The sequence below is a fragment of the Phyllobates terribilis genome, unplaced genomic scaffold (genome assembly GCF_046119375.1).
Source record: "Phyllobates terribilis strain yellow unplaced genomic scaffold, ASM4611937v1 Scaffold_1__5_contigs__length_1240528914, whole genome shotgun sequence".
Classification (NCBI taxonomy): Eukaryota; Metazoa; Chordata; class Amphibia; order Anura; family Dendrobatidae; genus Phyllobates; species Phyllobates terribilis.
In genome coordinates, this window is record NW_027362761.1 from 1,146,178,477 (window position 1) to 1,146,198,656 (window position 20,180).

Genomic DNA, 20,180 nt, shown 5'->3' on the forward strand with positions numbered 1-20,180 from the left:
ACGTCCATGCGGCTACCATCGGGAGATCAGCGGCTAGGGCCGCTGATCTCCCGACGGCAAATGTGAAGGGAGGAGCGGGGAGTGAGGCCGCCAGTCGGGGTACGTCTGCTGTGAGCAGCCGGGAGATGACCGGCTAGCACCACTCAACTCCCGGCCCCGTCGCCGCTGATCTCCCGATGGTGGCCTGCGTGCTTAAAATCCGGCGCCAATTCGTGGCCGGGCTGCGGCAGTCGCTGATTGGTCGCGATCAATCAGAGAAGCAGGGTTTGAAATTTCGCGCCAATATCGCTGATTGATCGCAGTCGCCGGCCGCGACCAATCAGCGAATCGTATTAGTGAGGACCGGGGAGCGGCGCTGCCTGTGCGGATACTTCCGCTGCGAGCAGCCGGGAGATGACCGGCTGCTCGCAACAGAAGTATCCCGACCAGCGGTCCTCCCTTCACACTTGCCGTTGGGAGATCAGCGGCCCTAGCCCAGGTCACTGCGCCCTCTGACCTGAGACGTCACAGAGCTGCAGCAGAGACACAGGAGATGCAGTGGAGGAACGGGGAGGGGTAAGTATGACGCCGGGGTCCTGATCGAGCGGGGAGAGGGACGGGAGGAGAGGGGAGGGGAGAGGAGGGGAGGGGAGGGGTAAGTATGACGCCAGATCGAGCGGGGGGGAGGGACGGGAGGAGAGGAGAGGGGAGGGGAGAGGAAGGGAAAGGAGGGGAGGGGAGGGGCGTCACACTTGTCCTCGGGAGATAAGCCGCCGTAGCCGCTGATCTTCCGACGATAGCCGCATGTAGGTCAGCGGCGCCTGCGGTCGGGGGCCTTATGCTGCGAGCAGTCGACTGCATCTCCCAGCTGCATCGCCGCTGACCTCCGTGCCTCACATGAGCCGCTAACGGCCGCCATGTTTTTCTGAAATGCCGCGTCGCTGATTGGCCGCGGCAGGACCAATCAGCGACCCGGGATTTCCAGGACAGACAGACAGACAGACAGACGGGATAAGACAATTATATAGATAGATACCCTTCACATTCTGCTATGTACGTATCATGTATGCTAATAATAACTAGTCCATTATCCTCAAAAAAAGAAAGAAGTAGAACATATCAAATACAGAACTTTATTAGTCAATTGTAAATTGATATTAATAATTAATTTTTAGGCAAGTTCTCAAATCTAGCTTCTGTCAATGAGGACTTCAGAAAGAAGGTTCACAAATTCTTTAAAAGTTAATTCAGTGTCTCCATTTTTATCCAGATCATTTAGGAGTTTTTTGGAATTGTTTTTCTCTTTGGCATTCTAAAAAAAAAAGAAAATATTTTAGAATCAAAGAAGCTTGTCTGTTATTTGTCAATATATGCATAACTGAATTAGCCAAGAAGAAACGGAATAAACATGAAAATTAGAATTTTAGAATTTTCAAAGTTGAATATGAAAGACCCCCCCTCCAATCCCCCCCCCCCCCGAAAAAAATACATCCTAAATACACCACTACATGCTATAAGCAATGATCTGTAAGACGCTTTGAATATTTATACAAGACCCTTTGGTGTAACCATCCATAACCCTAGACACCTAAACACATAGGAGCTCTGTCTTAACTCCCTCTTGAAGAATATGGCCACCTTTGGAAAATGTTTATGGTTTAAATGTACTGTAAACAGTTCAAGACTTTGGCCATTTACCTCCACTCATGACCCGGCGCATTTTCAGTTTCCGGTTTAAAAAGCTGTACTTTTTTTTTTATCATTCAGATATTCAAGTAATTTTTATGTTAATCTTTTATATCATTGTAGTATTCTCTTTTTTTTTTTGCTGATATAGGCCATCTTTTTTTATCAGCGTACAGAATCACTGACATACTTTTAAGAATATGTTCTCCTTTCTGTAACAATTACTTTTATATATCGGACATTTTTCTTTACTTATGGGGGCGAAGCTAGTAATAGCAATTTGGATTGACAGTGCCATTTTTATCTATTTATTTTTGCTTGTTATTTTTCATTTATTTTATTACACATTATGCCCCTTCCCACAAAGTCATAAAAGACCTCTGGGGGTAAGGGCATTTCAGTTTTTAATTATTTTTATTTTAACCCCTTCACGACCTTGGACTTATCCATATGTCCAGGTTGGTAAGTACTTATGTATGGATACGTCCTGGCGATTTTGCGTGAACAGGGGCTGTGTGTGCGCGATCCCACGGGTGTTCAGCTGATATGACAGCTGACACCCGGCACTCACTGCCAAAAGTGGTGCCTGCACAGTTCCCGGCACTTTAACTTATTAAATGCTGTGATCGATATCGATCGCAGCAGTTAAAAGGAAGGCAGAATAAAGCGATTCAAAAATAATTATTTTTTCTATAAAATAGTTTTTATTGTGTAAAAGCGCCAAACCATAAAAAACAGTATAAATGTAGTATCACTGTAATCGTACTGACCCGAAGAATAAAGCTGATTTATCAATTTTACGACATGCAGAACAGCATAAAAAAAAGACAAAACAATTCATTCCTGAATTGCTGTTTTTTGTTCATTCTGCCTACCAAAAATCGGAATAGAAAGCGATCAAAAAATATCATGGTACCAATAAAAACCTCAACTCGTCCTGTAAAAAACAAGCCCTCACATGACAAAATGTGGAAAAAGTATAGCTCTCAAAATATGATGATAAGTTAATAAAGCCATATAATCATTTATACAGCATGAGGAATGGCGTAAAAAATAAATAATACCAATTCTTCACCTGCTGTTGATTTGTTCATTCTGCCTCCTAAAGATCGCAGTAAGGCTCGGCTCTCATTTATCCTGCGCTCTGCGCTGAGCACTTATACTAGGGTTTCCGTGTAAATCTGTGAAATAAGTGATTCAGAATGAACCCCTGGTGGAAGATTTCCTATAATGAGACAGATTGAGGCACTGTTGGCTGCAGTGTCCGGTTTTGAATTTGCTTAAAACACAGAGGACAATGCTGAACAGAGTCCAGAGTAACTCTTCTGCCTCATTATTGTGAATGGATCTCTCTGGTATTTTATCTGAATTTCATCCCTTTGAGATTTAGGCCAGGGACCCACTATCAGTATTCGGTCAGTATTTTTTCTCAGGAGTGGGAGCCAAAACCAGGAGTGGGTGATAAATGCAGAATTGGTGCACTTGTTTCTATTATACCTTTTCTTCCAGACCGCTGGAAAAATGCTTGAGTTTCCCATTGACTTACATTGGGCTCGTTTCTCTAGTCAAGCACTCGAGCATTATGATTTTCTTGACCCATGCAATAAGCACCCGATCATTTTAGTGCTCGCTCATCACTAGTGCACAACTAAAATATGTAATACAAAAAATGTATTGAACAGCAAGACATGGATAAAAACACTTAAAAAACCAAGGATGGTCTATAAAAAATCCTTAAATAATCATACACGTATAATAAACGTTTTATAAATAGCAGCCAATCTTAACCAGTCAAAAAACAATAGTATCTAAATATGATAAATGGATCCACCATAACAGAAATTATGGGATACACTTAATTAAAGTTACAGTTGTGCTCAAAAGTTTACATACCCTGGCCTTTCTTGGCCTTGTTTCAGAGAATATGAATGATAACAAAAAAACTTTTTCTCCACTCATGGTTATTGGTTGGGTGAAGCCATTTATTGTCAAACTACTGTGTTTTCTCTTTTTAAATCTTAATGACAACTAGTGCTAAGAGAGCATGCTCGCTACTGGCTCAGTGTTCGCCTGAGCATCTCACTGCTCGAGATGCTCGGCGCTCGCCGAGTATTTCCGGGTTTACTCAGGCAGGAGCTCGGGTCTCCTCCCTGCATGTTTGACGCTCTTTAGAGAGCCAATGAACATACAGGGATTGCCTGCCACTCATTGTAATGCCGCAGCCATGGTGGTTGTGGCATTACAGTGATTGGCTGGCCGCACAGCGTCATCAAGTCTATATCAGACCTGGCGCCGCTGTGCTCATCATAGTCACTCCGGAATCAGACAGTGTAGGGAGAGCGGCTGCTGAGCTAAGGAGAGATTTGCTTGTTTCTAGTTAGTGTAGGTGTACCAAACTATATTAGAAATCAGGGAAATCCAGCTGAGCAAGTCTTCTAAAATTACTTTCTTTATTAGGTCATAAAAACATAGTTAAAACAGCTGTTGTCCTCCCAAGGTTGTTTTAACTATTTTTTCATGACCTAATAAAGAAAGTAATTTTAGAAGACTTGCTCAGCTGGATTTCCCTGATTTCTACTTGTCCTCCCAGTCGCACTGCTGGTTCCATGTTGCAGTCTTCTAAGTGGGTGAGCTGATATCTACTTTTTTCTCTTTTGCCAAACTTTATTACACATATCCATCTCAACAAACAGTTCTTCTGAGGACTAATCCATCTGCAGAGATATCTGGCAGGCAGTGTATATAGGCAGGCAGGGTAAATAGTAGACTGCAGTGCACATAGCACAAGAGGCTCCATTCCAGTTTTGTCTGCTGCTGCTGTTAAATATTTCTAGAAATAGGCCCCCCAGGTCTCAGGGGCCAGGAATAATTTTTTTTTTTATCTTAATCCTCATTATTTGCTTAAAAAGCAATCCAGAGAACACTGTTGTTCTGCACCATTTGCTTGTTGGCACTGCAGAATACAGCCAGGTCCTTTCCATAGTACAGCACTAAAAATCCAGCCATTTAAAACTGTGGTTTGTCCATCACACGGATCACATATAATTGCGCTGAAAATACTGCCATTTCTGGCGTCCATTAGAAAAAATTTTCAGTGTGTCAGTGAAGCTATTGACACTAGTTTGCTGTTCAAAATAGTTACCTACAGGCCAGGTATTTAAAACTGTGTTTTCTCCGTCACACGGATCACATGTACGTTTTCAGAAAATACTGCCATTTCTGGCCTCCATTGAACATTTGTTTCAGTACATTAGTGAAGGTATTGACACCAGTTTGCTGTTAAAAATAGTTACCTACAGGCCAGGTATTTAAAACTGTATTTTCTCCGTCACATGGCTCACATATACGTTTTCAGAAAATACTGCCTTTTCTTGCCACCATTAATCATTTTTTTTCAGTGAAGCTGTTGACACCAGTTTGCTGTTCAAAATAGTTACCTACAGGCCAGGTATTTATTACTGTGTTTTCTCTATCACACGGATCACATATATGTTTTCAGAAAATACCGCCATTTCTGGCCTCCATTAAACATTTGTTTCAGTGCATCAGTGAAGGTATTGACACCAGTTTGCTGTTCAAAATAGTTATTATTATAAGTATTATTTATTATTATATCGCCATTTATTCCATGGCACTTTACATGTGAAAAAGGGGTATACATACAAGAACAATTACAATAATCTTGAACACAATGTGACGGCGACTGGTACAGGAGGAGACAGGACCCTGCCCATGAGGGCTCATAGTCTACAAGGGATGGGTGAGGATACAGTAGGTGAGGGTAGAGCAGCCTTTCCCATGACCCTCACGTTCTCAAAATTTTGGGTGACAGTCATTACTGGATTGTGACACTTCTAGACCCACACTACAAGGAGAACTTTATATCTCTTATTCCTGAGGCGGACAGGTCTACAAAAATGGGGCAGTACCAGAAGGCAGTTATTGAGGAACTATTAAAAAATTCCCATCTGAAAACGCTGGCGGCAGAGGTCATAGTTTGTTGGACAACCAAGGAGTACATGCGAGAGAGACACAACTCCAATCCAGCAGAGGCAGGGGAACACTGTCAAAGTTCTGAGAGAATTTTCTCAGCCACTCCCATCGCACAGGCCCTGAGGCGCAGGGCCGCTAGTGGAATTATAACTGATAAGCGCATCCGCCTGTCAACTGAAAATGCTAATGGGTGACGCTCGCAGCCCTACCTTGGGAGATGGGGGTACACTGAGCCGGGTCAGATGTTTGGTGGGTTGCAGCCATGGCCTGGACCTGTTCCGTGCCCAGGGCCGTCATACTAAAAAAAGGGTGTAATGGGCTTTCAGGGTTGAGTGGTTGCTAACGACTACGCCACCTGTGGTACCTGGTGAAGGCCACCAGCACTGCTGCAGTCCTCTGAGGCGTGATGTTGTGGCAGCCATAGTTGACACTACTCCCCACAGGCGGAGCAGGGCCTCAGGGCAGAGACGAGGATGGAGGGAGTGGTAGTATAGGAGGTCTGGTGCTGCGCGGTGCGGTGCAGTGCAGAAATAAAGAGTCCGGAGGCCATAGGGGTTGACTTCCAGGATTTTTACTCAAGATGCAGCTGAAAGGCTTCTCCCTGCTCCTCGCGGAGTTCTGCGGTCACCAGAGACGAGGGTCCGACAACCTCTGAGTAATTCAAGTGCGTAATCAGGACCCCGCACCAGAGTGTTCCTATACTTCAGACCGAGTCCTTTCCTGTCTGTGTGTGTAGATAGGCCGGGTCTCCCTCTGGACTACGCTCAGAAAAAGGGTACGGGTGGCAGTTTGGCTCCTTCCGTTACCGGGTGGGATCCTCTGGGCCTGCCGGGCTTCCCTGACTAGGACATAGAGTAGCAAAGTCAGGTGTCGGGAGTCGGTACCCCTCTTGCAGCCGAAATCCCTCTGACTAGGCCAGATTAGCGAGGACAGGTGGCGTATACCGCTTCGTCTGCATCCCCCTGGGATCCTTTTGTGGTGGAGCTACACTCCTAAGCTCCAGGCCTTCTTGAGTATGGTCCTTGACCGGGTTGAGACATTCGTTAACTCCAAGCTGCCCCTCGACTCAAGGCCGGAGTATGAGGGCCGTGTCTCCATCCGCCGCAGGTTCACCCAGAAGCCAAGTTCAGGGATGGAGATCACAATCAAAGATCCTGTGCCCAAGATGGCTGTTTATTAAATATGAAATATTAAGTGTAACTAAATGTGCGTCCTCCTCCCTCACCCACTAAATGGTTCCCCCTATCTCTTGGTTCCCCAGTCTCACATTTTCCAGTGGGGGCAGCACACTAGTGCCTACTAGCCCCCTCTGGTGGGAGAAGTGTGGTGTTGGATGTGGAGGTGGGGTCCTGACCATTGCACCATTCTTACCTCGAAGGAGGAACACCACACCCCATTGAAGAGGTGCAGCATCCCTGTGGTGATCGAACCCTCAGGGGCGCCACATTAACAGGCTGACTCTTATAAAAATGAACAAGGGCTGGATTGGGCCAGACTTCTCAACACCACCGAATGATAGCAGCGTAACAAACTCAAATCCAGTGTCTTTTTTTGATTTTGGCTATTTGCTCTTGTCCTCCTACTTCTCCTCATCCTCTACCACCATATCACCAGGTTGACCGTGGTCCGTGATGCAACACTCACATAATTTCTTTAAAGGGTGTTTATGATGCCCGTAAAAAAAATTTTTTATACAGTATGTTCATGTATACCCCCCAAGGGTAAATGTTTGTCAGCCCATACACTTAATGCATGGGCATTACAAGAATAGGAGACCCGCTCCTTCTAACATTTCTTTATGAGGCCCTCTAAGTGTCTTCCAAGGGGCATTGGATTAGCTCCAAATTTTTGGCAGCCCTTACATTCACTGCATAGGCCAACACTATGGGAGACCCCCTCTTTTCTAATGGGAATTTGCTGTTACTGTGACCCTTCTCTATGTGTCTTTAAATTGTTAGTGGGGTTTTTCCTAAATTTGGTCAGACGTTGGACTCACTGCATACCCTATAACTGTATAGCAGACCCTCTCCTTTCTAATGGGAACATGTAGTACTCGTTACTGTGGCCCTGCTCTATGTGTCTTTAAATTCTTAGTGGGTTTTTTCCCAAATTTTGGCAGCCCTTGCAGTCACAGCATGGGCATTACCACTATAGGAGACCCGCTCCTTTATAATGTGAACATTTTTTTTACTGAGACCATACTCTATGTCTCTTCAATGGGGTATTGGGTTGCATCCGAATTTTTGGCAGCCCTTGCAGTCACTGCATACGCAATAACAGTATAGGAGACCCTCTCGTTAATAATGGGAACAACAAAGCATAGCCGGCTGATGGCTCTCTAACAATAGTGAGGGCCGACTGCTGGCCTTTTAAGAATTTTAAGGGCCGCCTGATGGCCCTATAAAAATAGGCTTTGTGACTTTTAAGGTTGTAAAATGTTAAAATGACATTTCCCGGTGAATGCATTTGTCTTAAAAATAACGTAAAAAAAACAGTAGGATCTTTCTTTAGTATAAAAAACAGAGTCGCCAATGTAACCTCAATGTAATCACATTGAGCAGCTCCTGCATCTCCTCCTCCATCTCTGAAATAACCACATCAGTCACAAGCTGAAAGCACTGCAGCACTGCCTTGGCCAAGCGGCAATAGGCTGTGCTGAAGATAACATGCTTAATGCTTAGGTGACAAACCGCCCAGCGCTGCAAAGTTGTTGAAAGCTGTAACACAGCAGCCTGATCTGTGGCTCTCACCACTGAACATACAGCCAGTCATGGTCGTGTATGACAATGGGCAGAACCTGGTGACGGAGAAATGACAGCCAGAATAGATACGGTTTCCCTTTCTGCCAGTCCTTTCACCGAGCTAAAGAATATGGCTGTGGTGAAATACAACTTACAACTCCCACTGAGAAGCTGTTTCAGATTGAAAAACATTGGGCCCACCAGAGGATTTAATTCTGAGGGCTCACCTTTCTCCCCCGCTCAAGAGTCCCATAGCAGCTACATAGTTAGCGCTATCATGAACTCTCCTGATGTAAAAGCCAGGGCACACCAGAGGATTCTCTGGTGGGACCATCCAACCCTGCCGAGAAGCAGTCTTGGCTAAGAAAAGTGAGTGGGAAGGTTCCCAGAAACGCTATGGCTGCTTTTTTACTGAGGAGGAAACACACGCAAACACAGGGAGAACATACAACGTCCTTGCAGATGTTGTCCTTGCTGGGATTTGAACCCTGCATTCCAGCGCTGCAAGGCTTCAGTGCTAACCACTGATCCAATGTGCTGCCGTTCACCCTCTGATATCTAACAGGCTGAAGAAACTTGCACCTACTGCCACTCTATCTTCAGCTCCTTTACGAGAAACTAATGTATTTGGGCAGCCACTCAGTATATCAAATAAAATTCCTGAGAAGGAAATTGGGATGGCTTCACTACTGGTACTGGCGGTAGTGCTAATACCATGGCATCGTACCATAGTTTACTGGAAATATTCCAGGCTGGTAGGAGGCAAGCAGATTCCCACAGAAAAGTACAAGCAGTAATGTTCAGGGACCCACGCTTGTAGAAGGTGGAGACAATACCGGGAGAAATAGTGGCGGCTGGGGACCGAGTATGGACACCCGGCTGCCACCACCATGAGTTTATGGACAGCTTCTGCCTCCACGAGCCTAAAAGGCCACATTTCAAGTGCAAGCAGCTGCCCAGAAATCTGGCAGTTTAGTATTGCGGCCTGTGGGTGGGTGGGTGGCTGGCTGCATACTTGCGCTTGCATTCCAAGTAACAGAAAACTAAGCAGATGGTTTCTCTATCATCATCATGGCCTCACCTTGGCACTATGAACTCTACTGAAGGAGAAGTCAGGGCCCTCCGGAGGAGTCTCTGGTTCTCTAGTGGGCCCGTCCAACCCTGCCGAGAAGCAGCCCTGGCTTAGAAAAGTGAGTGGGAAGGTTCCCCAACACTCTATGGCTGCTTTGTAAATGTGGATTGGACGTGCTTATGCATGTTATTTCTCAAACCGCATTGCAGATCAGGCCATTGCCCAACTATTTAGTCATGAAATTAAAGGCGCAAAGAAAGATGTTTGTGTGTCAACGCACCAACGACAAGTGCGAGCTGATGTTGGAAGGGCTGCCATTGCTTCTGCAACAAGCTGCATTAGAGGACTCTCTGGGAGAAATGACACCCAGAGTAGATACGGTTACCCTCTATGCCAGTTCTTTCACGGAGCTAAAGAATATGGCTGTGGTGAAATACAACTCTCAGCAAAAAAAGCTGTGGACTGGCTCCGTACCGTCCCTGGCCACATTCACCTGTCCACATGTTTGTGGTTAGGCGGTCCTTCCCAGTAAGTACACTGAGGAGGGCACGGATAATGTTGTGGGACCTGTGCTTGTGGAAGGCGGAGACGCCGGCAGAAATAGTGGCGGCTGGGGACCTAGTATGGACACCCTGCCACTGCCGGCATGAGGTTGTGAAAAGCTTCCGCTTCCACGAGCCTAAAAGGTCACATTTCAAGTGAAAGCAGCTTTAGAGGACTTCCTGGGAGAAATAACAACTGGAGTAGATATGGTTTCCTAAGTCCTTTCACCAAGCTAAAGAATATGGCTATGATGAAATACAACTCTCAGTAATAAAGCTGTGGACTGGCTCCGCACCATCCCTGGCCACATTCACTTAACCACGTGTTTGTGGTTAGGCGGTCCTTCCCAGTAAGTGCGCTGGGGATGGCACAGGTAATGTTGTGGGACCCATGCCTGTGGAAGGTGGAGACGATACCGGGAGTGGCGGCTGTCAACTGAGTATGGATACCCGGTCGCCGCTGCCGCCATAATAGTTTACTGGAAATATTCCAGGCTGGTAGGAGGCAAGCAGATTCCCACAGAAAAGTACAAGCAGCAATGTTCAGGGACCCACGCTTGTAGAAGGTGGAGACAATACCAGGAGAAATAGTGGCGGCTGGGGACCGAGGGGACACCCGGCTGCCATCACCATGAGTTTATGGACAGCTTCTGCCTCCATGAGCCTAAAAGGCCACATTTCAAGTTCAAGCAGCTGTCAATAAATTAGCAGTATAGTATTGCAGCCTGTGGGTGGGTGAGTGGCTGTCTGCATACTTGAGCTTGCATTCCAAGGAATGGGGTAGAGACAGCTGAACGCTGCACTGGGACAAGGACATGGATGGTGATTGTTGCAAGTCTGCAAGACAGGTGCATGGCGGGAGGCATCTTCGCATGCGCCAAGGATCACATATGATGGGTACACTTTTAGGCAGTGACCTGAAAGTCAGAGATGCTTCCAGGGGTCTTTCCCATGCTGTTCCCATGTCTTTTCAGCACTGTATGCATGTGTCTGATGTGTCACACACCACATGGCTAGATAAGGTTGTAAAATGTTAAAATTACATTTCCCAGTGAATGCATTTGTCTTGGTTGAAAGCAATGCAGAAGTGAGAAAACGCATCGAAAACGCTATGTGTGAACATAGCCCAAGGTGTGGAGGAGTATTTTTGCTTTTGGTTATTTATTTTGCATTATATACAAGACATTACCCTGGAAACTATGTTCCTTAACATATTTCCCAGGAAAATCCATTTTGGATTATATTTTATGTTTTATTGTGAGTTCGTAAAAGTGGCGTAATACCTCTGAAAATGTTGTTGACAGCATTGACCTGGGAGTCAGAAATGCTTCCAGGGGTCTTCCCCATGCTGTTCCCATGTCATTTGAGCACTGTTCCCATCGACTTGGGCAATTTTTAGGCCCTCTGCAGACCACAGAGGGAACCACCTGAAAAATGCTCGAGTTTCCCATAGACTTACATTGGTCTCGTTGCTCAGGTCAAGCACCCAAGCATTCCAATTTGCCCGACCCGAGCATCGAGTACCCGAGCATTTTCACATACCCTGGTTATTTTGGCCTGACAACATGCATAGAATTTGAAACAAATGGGTTTGAATGGCTACTAAAGGTAACATCCTCATCTGTGACCTGTTTGCTTGTAATCAGTGTGTGTGCATAAAAGCTGAGTGAGTTTCTGGGATCCAGACAGACTATTGCATCTTTCATCTAGCCACTGACGTTTCTGGATTGTAAGTCATGGGGAAAGCAAAAGAATTGTCAACGGATCTGCGGTAAAAGGTAGTTGAACTGTATAACACAGGAAAAGGATGCAAAAATATATCCAAGGAATTGATAATGCCAGTCAGCAGCGTTCAAACTGTGATTCAAACTGTGATTAACAAATGGAAAATCAGGGGCTCTGTAAAAACCAAACCACGGTCGGGTAGCCACAACTGCCAGGAAAATTGTTCGGGATGCAAAGAAAAACCCAGAAATAACATCAGCTGAAATTCAGGACTCTGAAAACTGGAGGTGTGGCTGTTTCAAGATGCACAATAAGGAGGCACTTGAAGAAAGATGGGCTGCATGGTCGAGTCGCCAGAAGAAAGCCATTACTGTGCAAATGTCACAAAATATCTTGCCTACAATACGACAAGCAGCACAGAAACGAGCCTCAAAACGTCTGGAGCAAGGTAATTTGGAGTGATGAGACCAAGACTTAACTTTTTGGCCACAACTATAAACGGTACATTTGGAGAGAAGTCAACAAGGCCTATGATGAAAGGAGCACCATTCCTACTGTAAATCACAGAGGTGAATCGCTGATGTTTTGGGGATGTGTGAGTTGCAAAGGCACAGGAAACTGGTAAAAGTTGAAGGAAAGATGAATGCAGCACATTATCAGCAAATACTGGAGGCAAATTTGCAATCATCAGCCCGGAAGCTGCGCATGGGACGTACTTAGACTTTCCAACATGACAACGATCCAAAACACAAGGCCAAGTCGACCTGTCATTGGCTACAGCAGAACAAAGTGAAGGTTCTGGAGTGGCCATTTCAGTCTCCTGACCTCAATATTATTGAGCCACGCTGGGGAGATCTGAAGCGCGCAGTTCATGCTAGACAGCCCAGGAATTTACAGGAACTGGAGGCTTTTAGCCAAGTAGAATGGACAGCTTTACCATCTGAGAAAATAAAGAAAATCATCCACAACTACCACAAAAGACTTCAAGCTGTCATTGATGTTAAAGGAGGCAATACATGGTATTAAGAACTGGGGTATGTGAACTTTTGATCAGGGTCATTTGGATATTTTTGGTTGTCATAAAGATTTAGAAAGAGAAAACAGTAGTTTGACAATAAATGGCTTCACCCAACCAATAACCATGAGTGGAGAAAAAGTTTTTTGTTATCATTCATATTCTCTGAAACAAGGCCAAGAAAGGGGTATGTAAACTTTTGAGCACAACTGTAAATCACACATATATGGTGTAACAGGCCCGGATTGATAATCTGGCGCACCGGGCATTTTCATGTATAGTGGGCCACGCAGGGCCCACTGATCCGTCTGCCAGCCCGCTCATCCGTCTGCCAGCCCGTTTTTCCGGCCGCTGACCCCTTAAATCTGGAGGCACAGCTGTCCAGGAATAGAATTAGGGGTGCACACTGATCCGGCTGCCGGCCCGCTCATCCGGCTGCCAGCACGTTTTTCCGGCCGCTGACCCCTTAAATCTGGAGGCACAGCCGTCCAGGAACAGAATTAGGGGCTCGCTGCGCGTGCATGCAGGGTTCGATATTTGAGCCGCTGTGTGCGTCACAAGAGAACCCTGACGTTGGCACGTTAGCGTTCTCTGTAAGAGGAGATAGCACGATCCTCTCTCCCGCCTTTTCAACGCCGGCTGTAACTGTTGGTGCAGCACAGCGTGGCGGCGTAGTCGTACCGTACCTAATCAGGAAGGGCTGGATTTGGACATCCTTGTAGCCTGGATCCGCCGCTCACCGGCCGCAGGGAGTGGATCGATCCTTTTACCGGCCCCAGTGATCATCTGCTGGCTTGCAGCCTTATGCTGGACACTCTGCAGATCTTCACTTTCCCCATCATAATGATCTGGGTGAGTCAGAGTCCCAATATAGAGCATGTACTTTATGTACGGTATATACAGCAGTCAGTTTTACCTGTATAATGTATATTGATTGCTGTATATACATTATATAGATGCTACTGCCGTGTATAATTGCAGTATCACCTATATAATGTATAAAGACTGCTGTATGTATGTTATGTAGGTGATAATGCAATTATACACTGCAGTAGCATCTATATAATGTATATGGACTGCTGTATATACATTATACAGATGCTACTACTGTATACAGTATGCATCACCTATATAATGTATTTGCAGCAGTCCATATACATTGTACAGGTGCTACTGCTGTATACACATTATACTGGTGCTACAGCTGTATATACATTATACAGGTGCTACCGCTGCATATTTATCACCTATATAATGTACACTGCTCAACAGAATATAACTCCAAGTAAATCAAACTTCTGTGAAATCAAACTGTCCACTTAGGAAGCAACACTGATTGACAATCAATTTCACATGCTGTTGTGCAAATGAAATAGACAATAGATGGAAATTATTGCCAATTATCAAGACACACTCAATAAAGGAGTGGTTCTGCAGGTGGGGACCGCAGACCACATCTCAGTACCAATGCTTTCTGGCTGATATTTTGGTCACTTTTGAATGGTGGTTGTGCTTTCACACTCGTGGTAGCATGAGACGGACTCTACAACCCACAGAAGTTGCTCAGGTAGTGCAGCTCATCCAGGATGGCACATCAATGCGAGCTGTGGCAAGAAGGTTTGCTGTGTCTGTCAGAGTAGTGTCCAGAGGCTGGAGGTGCTACCAGGAGACAGGCCAGTACACCAGGAGATGTGGAGGGGGCTGTAGGAGGGCAACAACCCAGCAGCAGAACCTCTACCTCCGCCTTTCTGCAAGGAGGAACAGGAGGATGCCCAGGCATTGTAGGGAGGTCATACAGGCACGTGGAGGCCACACACAATACTGAGCCTCATTTTGACTTGTTTTAAGGACATTACATCAAAGTTGGATCAGCCTGTAGTGTGTTTTTCCACATGCTGCGGAAATTTCCACTGCGAATTATCATTGCGGAAAAATCAGCAGCACTAACAATTATTTTGCGGAATAATGACTTGCGCCATTGACTTGCATTGGAACGCATGTAATCCGCATCACTGCATCTGTACATGCAGAATCCATGCATTACAATGTGCGGATGGTACCCGGGTTTGGAGAAGAGGAAACTCTCCTCCGGACCCGGGTACCATAGAACCTGTAAAAAAAAGAATAAAATAAAAAATAAATATTATACTTACCTTCTGAAGGCCCCCGGTGTCTTTATCCGATGTATCCTGGCTTGCCAGCAGCTCGCGATAGTCTGAAAAGGACCTGCCGTGACGTCATTTAGTCATGTGACGGGTCACGCGACCGCTGACGTCGGCAGGCCATCAGAAGGTAAGTATATATTTATTTTTTACCATTCTTTTACGGTCACACTATATAAATCCATGCCGGTTGCATGGATTTATATAGTGTGACCAAGTTGTCAAGCACTTTCCAAGTGATGCTAAAATCGCTTGGAAAGCGCTTGTCAACCCGCATGCGGAAATGCATGTGAAGAACACTTCACATCCGCATGTCCCTGGCCGGAAAAACGCATGTACAATCTGCATGTACAATCCGCATGCGCTTTTTCTGCCAGGGAGATGCAGAAACGCTCAAAAAAAATCCGGAGCATTTCTGCATCATGGGCACATAGCCTTACATTAATTGTATGACTCAATATTGAGCACACGTAGCCATCTATACACAGCAGGAGGCCGCACGTAGCCATCTATACACAGCGGGAGGCCGCACATAGCCATCTATTCACGGCGGGAGGCCGCACGAAGCCATCTATACACGGCAGGAGGCCACACGTAGCCATCTATACACGGCAGGAGGCCGCACGTAGCCATCTATACACGGCAGGAGGCCGCACGTAGCTATCTATACACGGCAGGAGGCCGCACGTAGCCATCTATACACGGCAGGAGGCCGCACGTAGCCATCTATACACGGCGGGAGGCCGCACGTAGCCATCTATACACGGCGGGAGGCCGCACGGAGCCATCTATACAAAGTGGGAGGCCGCACGGAGCCATCTATGCACAGCGGGAGGCCGCACGGAGCCATCTATGCACAGCGGGAGGCCGCACGTAGCCATCTATACACAGCGGGAGGCCGCACGGAGCCATCTATACACAGCGGGAGGCCGCACGGAGCCATCTATACACAGTGGGAGGCCGCATGGCGCCCCCCCCAGAGACAGCGGGAGGCCACATGTAGCCATCTATACACGGCAGGAGGCCACACGTAGCCATCTATACACGGCAGGAGGCCACACATAGCTATCTATACACGGCAGGAGGCAGCACGTAGCCATCTATACACGGCAGGAGGCAGCACGTAGCCATCTATACACGGCAGGAGGCCGCACGTAGCCATCTATACACAGCGGGAGGCCGCACGGAGCCATCTATACAAAGCAGGAGGCCGCACGGAGCCATCTATACACAGCGGGAGGCTGCACGAAGCCATCTACACACAGCGGGAGGCCACACGGAGCCATCTATACACAGCGGGGGGCCGCACGTAGCCATCTAGACACAGCGGGAGGCCTCACTGTGCCATCTATACACAGCAGGGAGCCGCACGGTGCCATCTATACACAGCAGGAGGCCACACGTAGCCATCTATACACAGCAGGAGACCACATGGAGCCATCTAGACACAGCGGGAGGCCACACTGTGCCATCTATACACAGCAGGGAGCTGCACGGTGCCATCTATACACAGCGGGAGGCCGCATGCCCCCCCCTCCAGAGACAGCATGAGGCCGCACGATGCCATCTATACTCAGCAGGAGACCGCACGCAGTCACACACGCAGTCACGCACACAAGCATATACAGACATAAACATACACGCATAAACACATTTGAAACACAAAAATACATATAAACAGACATCACACAATGATATCTGCCTGCACACACATACATACATACACATACACACACACACTCACTCTCACACATACACACTCTCACACACACACACACACTCACCATCCCCTGGCTCAGCTCCAGTCCTCCTGGCTCCTGCTCCTCTCTGGTGGTAAGTAGCAGTACAGGCCGGGCACGCACTGCGTGACGTCACAGCTAGGAGACACGACAGGGCTGTGTCTCCTAGCAGTGAGGCAGCCGGGCCAGCACACAGGGAAGTTAACTGCTGCAGTGCTGGCCCGGCCGAAGAAGAAGCAGCGGCCCCTGCCACTATCTGCCGGTATGTGCCGTGGGGCCACACATATAATGAGGGCAATCCGGCCATAGCCCCCCCCGGAGCCCCGGGCCCCCTGGAGAACCGAGGCCCCGGGCGGTAGCCCGGATTGCCCTCATAATCCGCCTATGGTCACATGACAGTGAAACAATCACTTGTCACCCGTGTGCAGTCACAGAATTGTAATGTATCTATGGCACCCCAGGGGTCCGGTTGCCACAGTGGCATTGCCTCCCTCACAAGGGGTAATGCCATGCTTGGAAGTAAGGAGGGGTCCCCTAATCAGGTTTACCAGCGTTCAACACCTTCCTTGCTTCCGACCAGAGACGGGAGCTCCTCCCTGTCAAACTGAAATCTGGAGACGGGGTTAGTAAGGGTGAGTTGTCAGTTGAGAGGAGTTGAAGACAGGACAGCGACGAGGAAGGACCTGGGGAAGGGAGCTGTGTACAAGCTTGCCCCAGAGGAGAGAAGCGCAGAAGAACCGGACACCGGAGTCCGAGGTTGTGGGACACTGAAGGCCCAGCCGCAGAATCCGGAGGGCAGGAGACTGCCCAGCGACACAGCAGCACCATAGGGTCCAGCACCGCCACGTGGGAGCGACACATAAAGAAGGCCTGAGCTGCCTGCCATTCGGGTGAGGAACAGACGTTTTACTCAGGGACGAGGGCCGCAGCATAGCTACAAGCAGCAGGGCCAAAGAGATTAGCACAGAGGGAAGGCCTTCAATTTCACCTGGCGAGGTTGATCCCCAACTTGCTTCCAGGCCGCCCGGACCTCCACTACCAGCTAGTACCCGTACCCGTGTCTCCTTAACAACCGCCAGTAAAGATGAGAGGAAACCACCATTAAGCTGTGGACTGGTCATTATCTGCGCCATCACCTACACTACACTGCACTAGCAACATCTACCTCATAGCATCACTATATCCTGCACTGGAGCTTAGCTCTGCCTGTGGAGAGCTGGACCAACTCTGCTGCGTCACCATCAGCTCCAGAGGATCTGCACCGCCAGCGGTGGCCCCATATAGCCGCATACCACAGGTGGCGTCACGAACATTATCTCTATAAAAACTTTATTCCCCTTTTACTTTTCCCCTTTTATTGACCACCCTGGGTCACGGACCGGGTCACTGCCACTGTGACATCTCCCAACATCGACTGGCACCGGCTACCGATGAAACCCCACGGCCCAGGGGGCGTGTCATATCCATAAATATCGGCTCCGTATTGTGGCTGTATACTGCAGCTCCTCCATATTGCGGCTCCATATTGTGGCTCCATACTGCGGCTCGGTATTGTGGCTCCATACTGCAGCTCCTCCATACTGTGACTCTGTGTTGCGGCTCCGTATTGTGGCTCCATACTGCGGCTCCCCCATACTGCAGCTCCTCCGTATTGTGGCTCCATACTGCGGCTCTCCCATACTGCAGCTCCTCCGTATTGTGGCTCCATACTGCGGCTCCCCCATACTGCAGCTCCTTCGTATTGTGGCTCCATACTGCAGCTCCTCCATACTGCGGCTCCGTATTGTGGCTCCATACTGCAGCTCCTCCATACTGTGGCTCCGTATTTTGGGCTCCATACTGCGGCTCCCCCATACTGCAGCTTCTCCGTTTTGTGGCTCCATACTGCAGCTCCTCCGTATTGCGGCTCCGTATTGTGGCTCCATACTACGGCTCCCCCATACTGCAGCTCCTCTGTATTGTGGCTCCATACTGCAGCTCCTCCATACTGTGGCTCTGTATTGCAGCTCCGTATTGCGGCTCCGTATTGTGGCTCCATGCTGCAGCTCCTCCAAACTGCAGCTCCTCCTTACTGTGGCTCAGTATTGCAGCTCCGTATTGTGGCTCTGTATTGTGGCTCTGTACTGTGGCTCTACTCTGCGGCTCCATACTGCGGCTCCACACTGTGATATCCTATTTTTTTCCCTCACCCAGAGTCAGATCGCAGCTGCTGCTATTTTTTTCTCACACCTAATCAATATAAGAAAAAAATGATTCTCTCTAGGGCTTCATTGCAGAACATCGGTCAGTGTGCGACCTGATAGAACATTGGATGGCACACCCCTGATTTATACACTTGTTTGCACGAGCCCTTGGGAACATTGGACTTCTGGATTGTCATTATTGGTTTATTATTTTCTACATTCCTATGGGCAAATAAAAATAATTTTTAAAAGCCTATTTAAATGGGTTATCCCCAGGATAGGGGATGACTTTCCATTTGCTGTGGATCTGACCGCTGGGACCCTCAAGATCCTGAGAAACGTAGCTTTGTAGAGCACCATGTAAATGCAGCTGTGGTTGATCATACTCACCGTGGCGCAATTCCCATGTAGCTCATTAGATGACTCCTTTGAAAGGGAACCTGTCAGCAGGATTTAGCCCTATAAACTAAAGGCATAGCTATAATGGCGCTGCAATGCTGATTAATCTAATACCTGGTGTGGAGTGTGGACTACACAAGGGAATCCACAAAAGCTGCTATCCGGATCAGAGAGACTGTAAGCGGGACCTCTGGCGAGAGGCCGAAGTATTCTTTTCTTCAGCGAAGTTTGTTGTTCCTGTTTTCTTCGGCTGGGACGCCTTCCTGCAAAGACAGACAGGCCTGCGACGGGGGACACATCCTTCTGGAGTAAAGGACTGGTAACGTGTGAGTAGGGACAGTGAGGGTCAGCTTATAAGTACACATTATTGCTGTGAACAATTACGGTTGTCATTTATTGTGTTCTGCTGTGTTAAAAATGTATACAAGTAAAGATACGGTTATCAAAATAGAGTCTGTGTGTGGGGATCTTGCTGGGCCAGATCATGGATACCAACGCGTGGCCTTGCCCGCGGTCACTTCACTCACATTGCCCTAAGATGTACATGTCAAATGAAGACACTTGGTAAAAGCTCAATAAATGTTTTAGATGTGGACAACTCCATGTAGTTCTTTCTTTTTTGTTATACATGTTGTTGCCTTTCTACATGATGTAGCACCCTATATTACTTATTACTCTTATTTGTCGTGCACCTTCCCTTTTTGTCTCTATACAAGATGGCGCCACGGGACCGGAGCAGTGCCGGAAAAAGGTGAAGATGCCGGAAGGGGACTATAAAACCGGGGGCAAGGACCTTAGGTTTAAAGCACCACTCTAGCACTGAAGAAAAAACGCTGGAGTGGTGCTTTCATAAAGACTTTTTAGAAACTTGGCGTAGATTGTGAGCCCTCGCGGGCAGGGTCCTCGCTCCTCCTGTACCAGTCGCTGTCACATTGTGTTCAAGA

At 47.5% G+C, this 20,180-nt stretch overlaps 1 protein-coding gene across 1 annotated transcript in view; it reads right to left on the reverse strand.

Annotated features, from left to right (window-relative positions):
- Positions 1-1,098: 1,098 nt before the first annotated feature.
- The window catches only part of LOC141162199 (protein S100-P-like), a 34,696-nt gene continuing 15,614 nt past the window's right edge, over positions 1,099-20,180 (reverse strand). Inside the window, exon 2 of the mRNA XM_073648049.1 lies at positions 1,099-1,291. Within this exon, the coding sequence (XP_073504150.1) occupies positions 1,169-1,291 (123 nt within the window). The 3' untranslated portion in view covers positions 1,099-1,168. The remainder of the gene's footprint in view (positions 1,292-20,180) is intronic.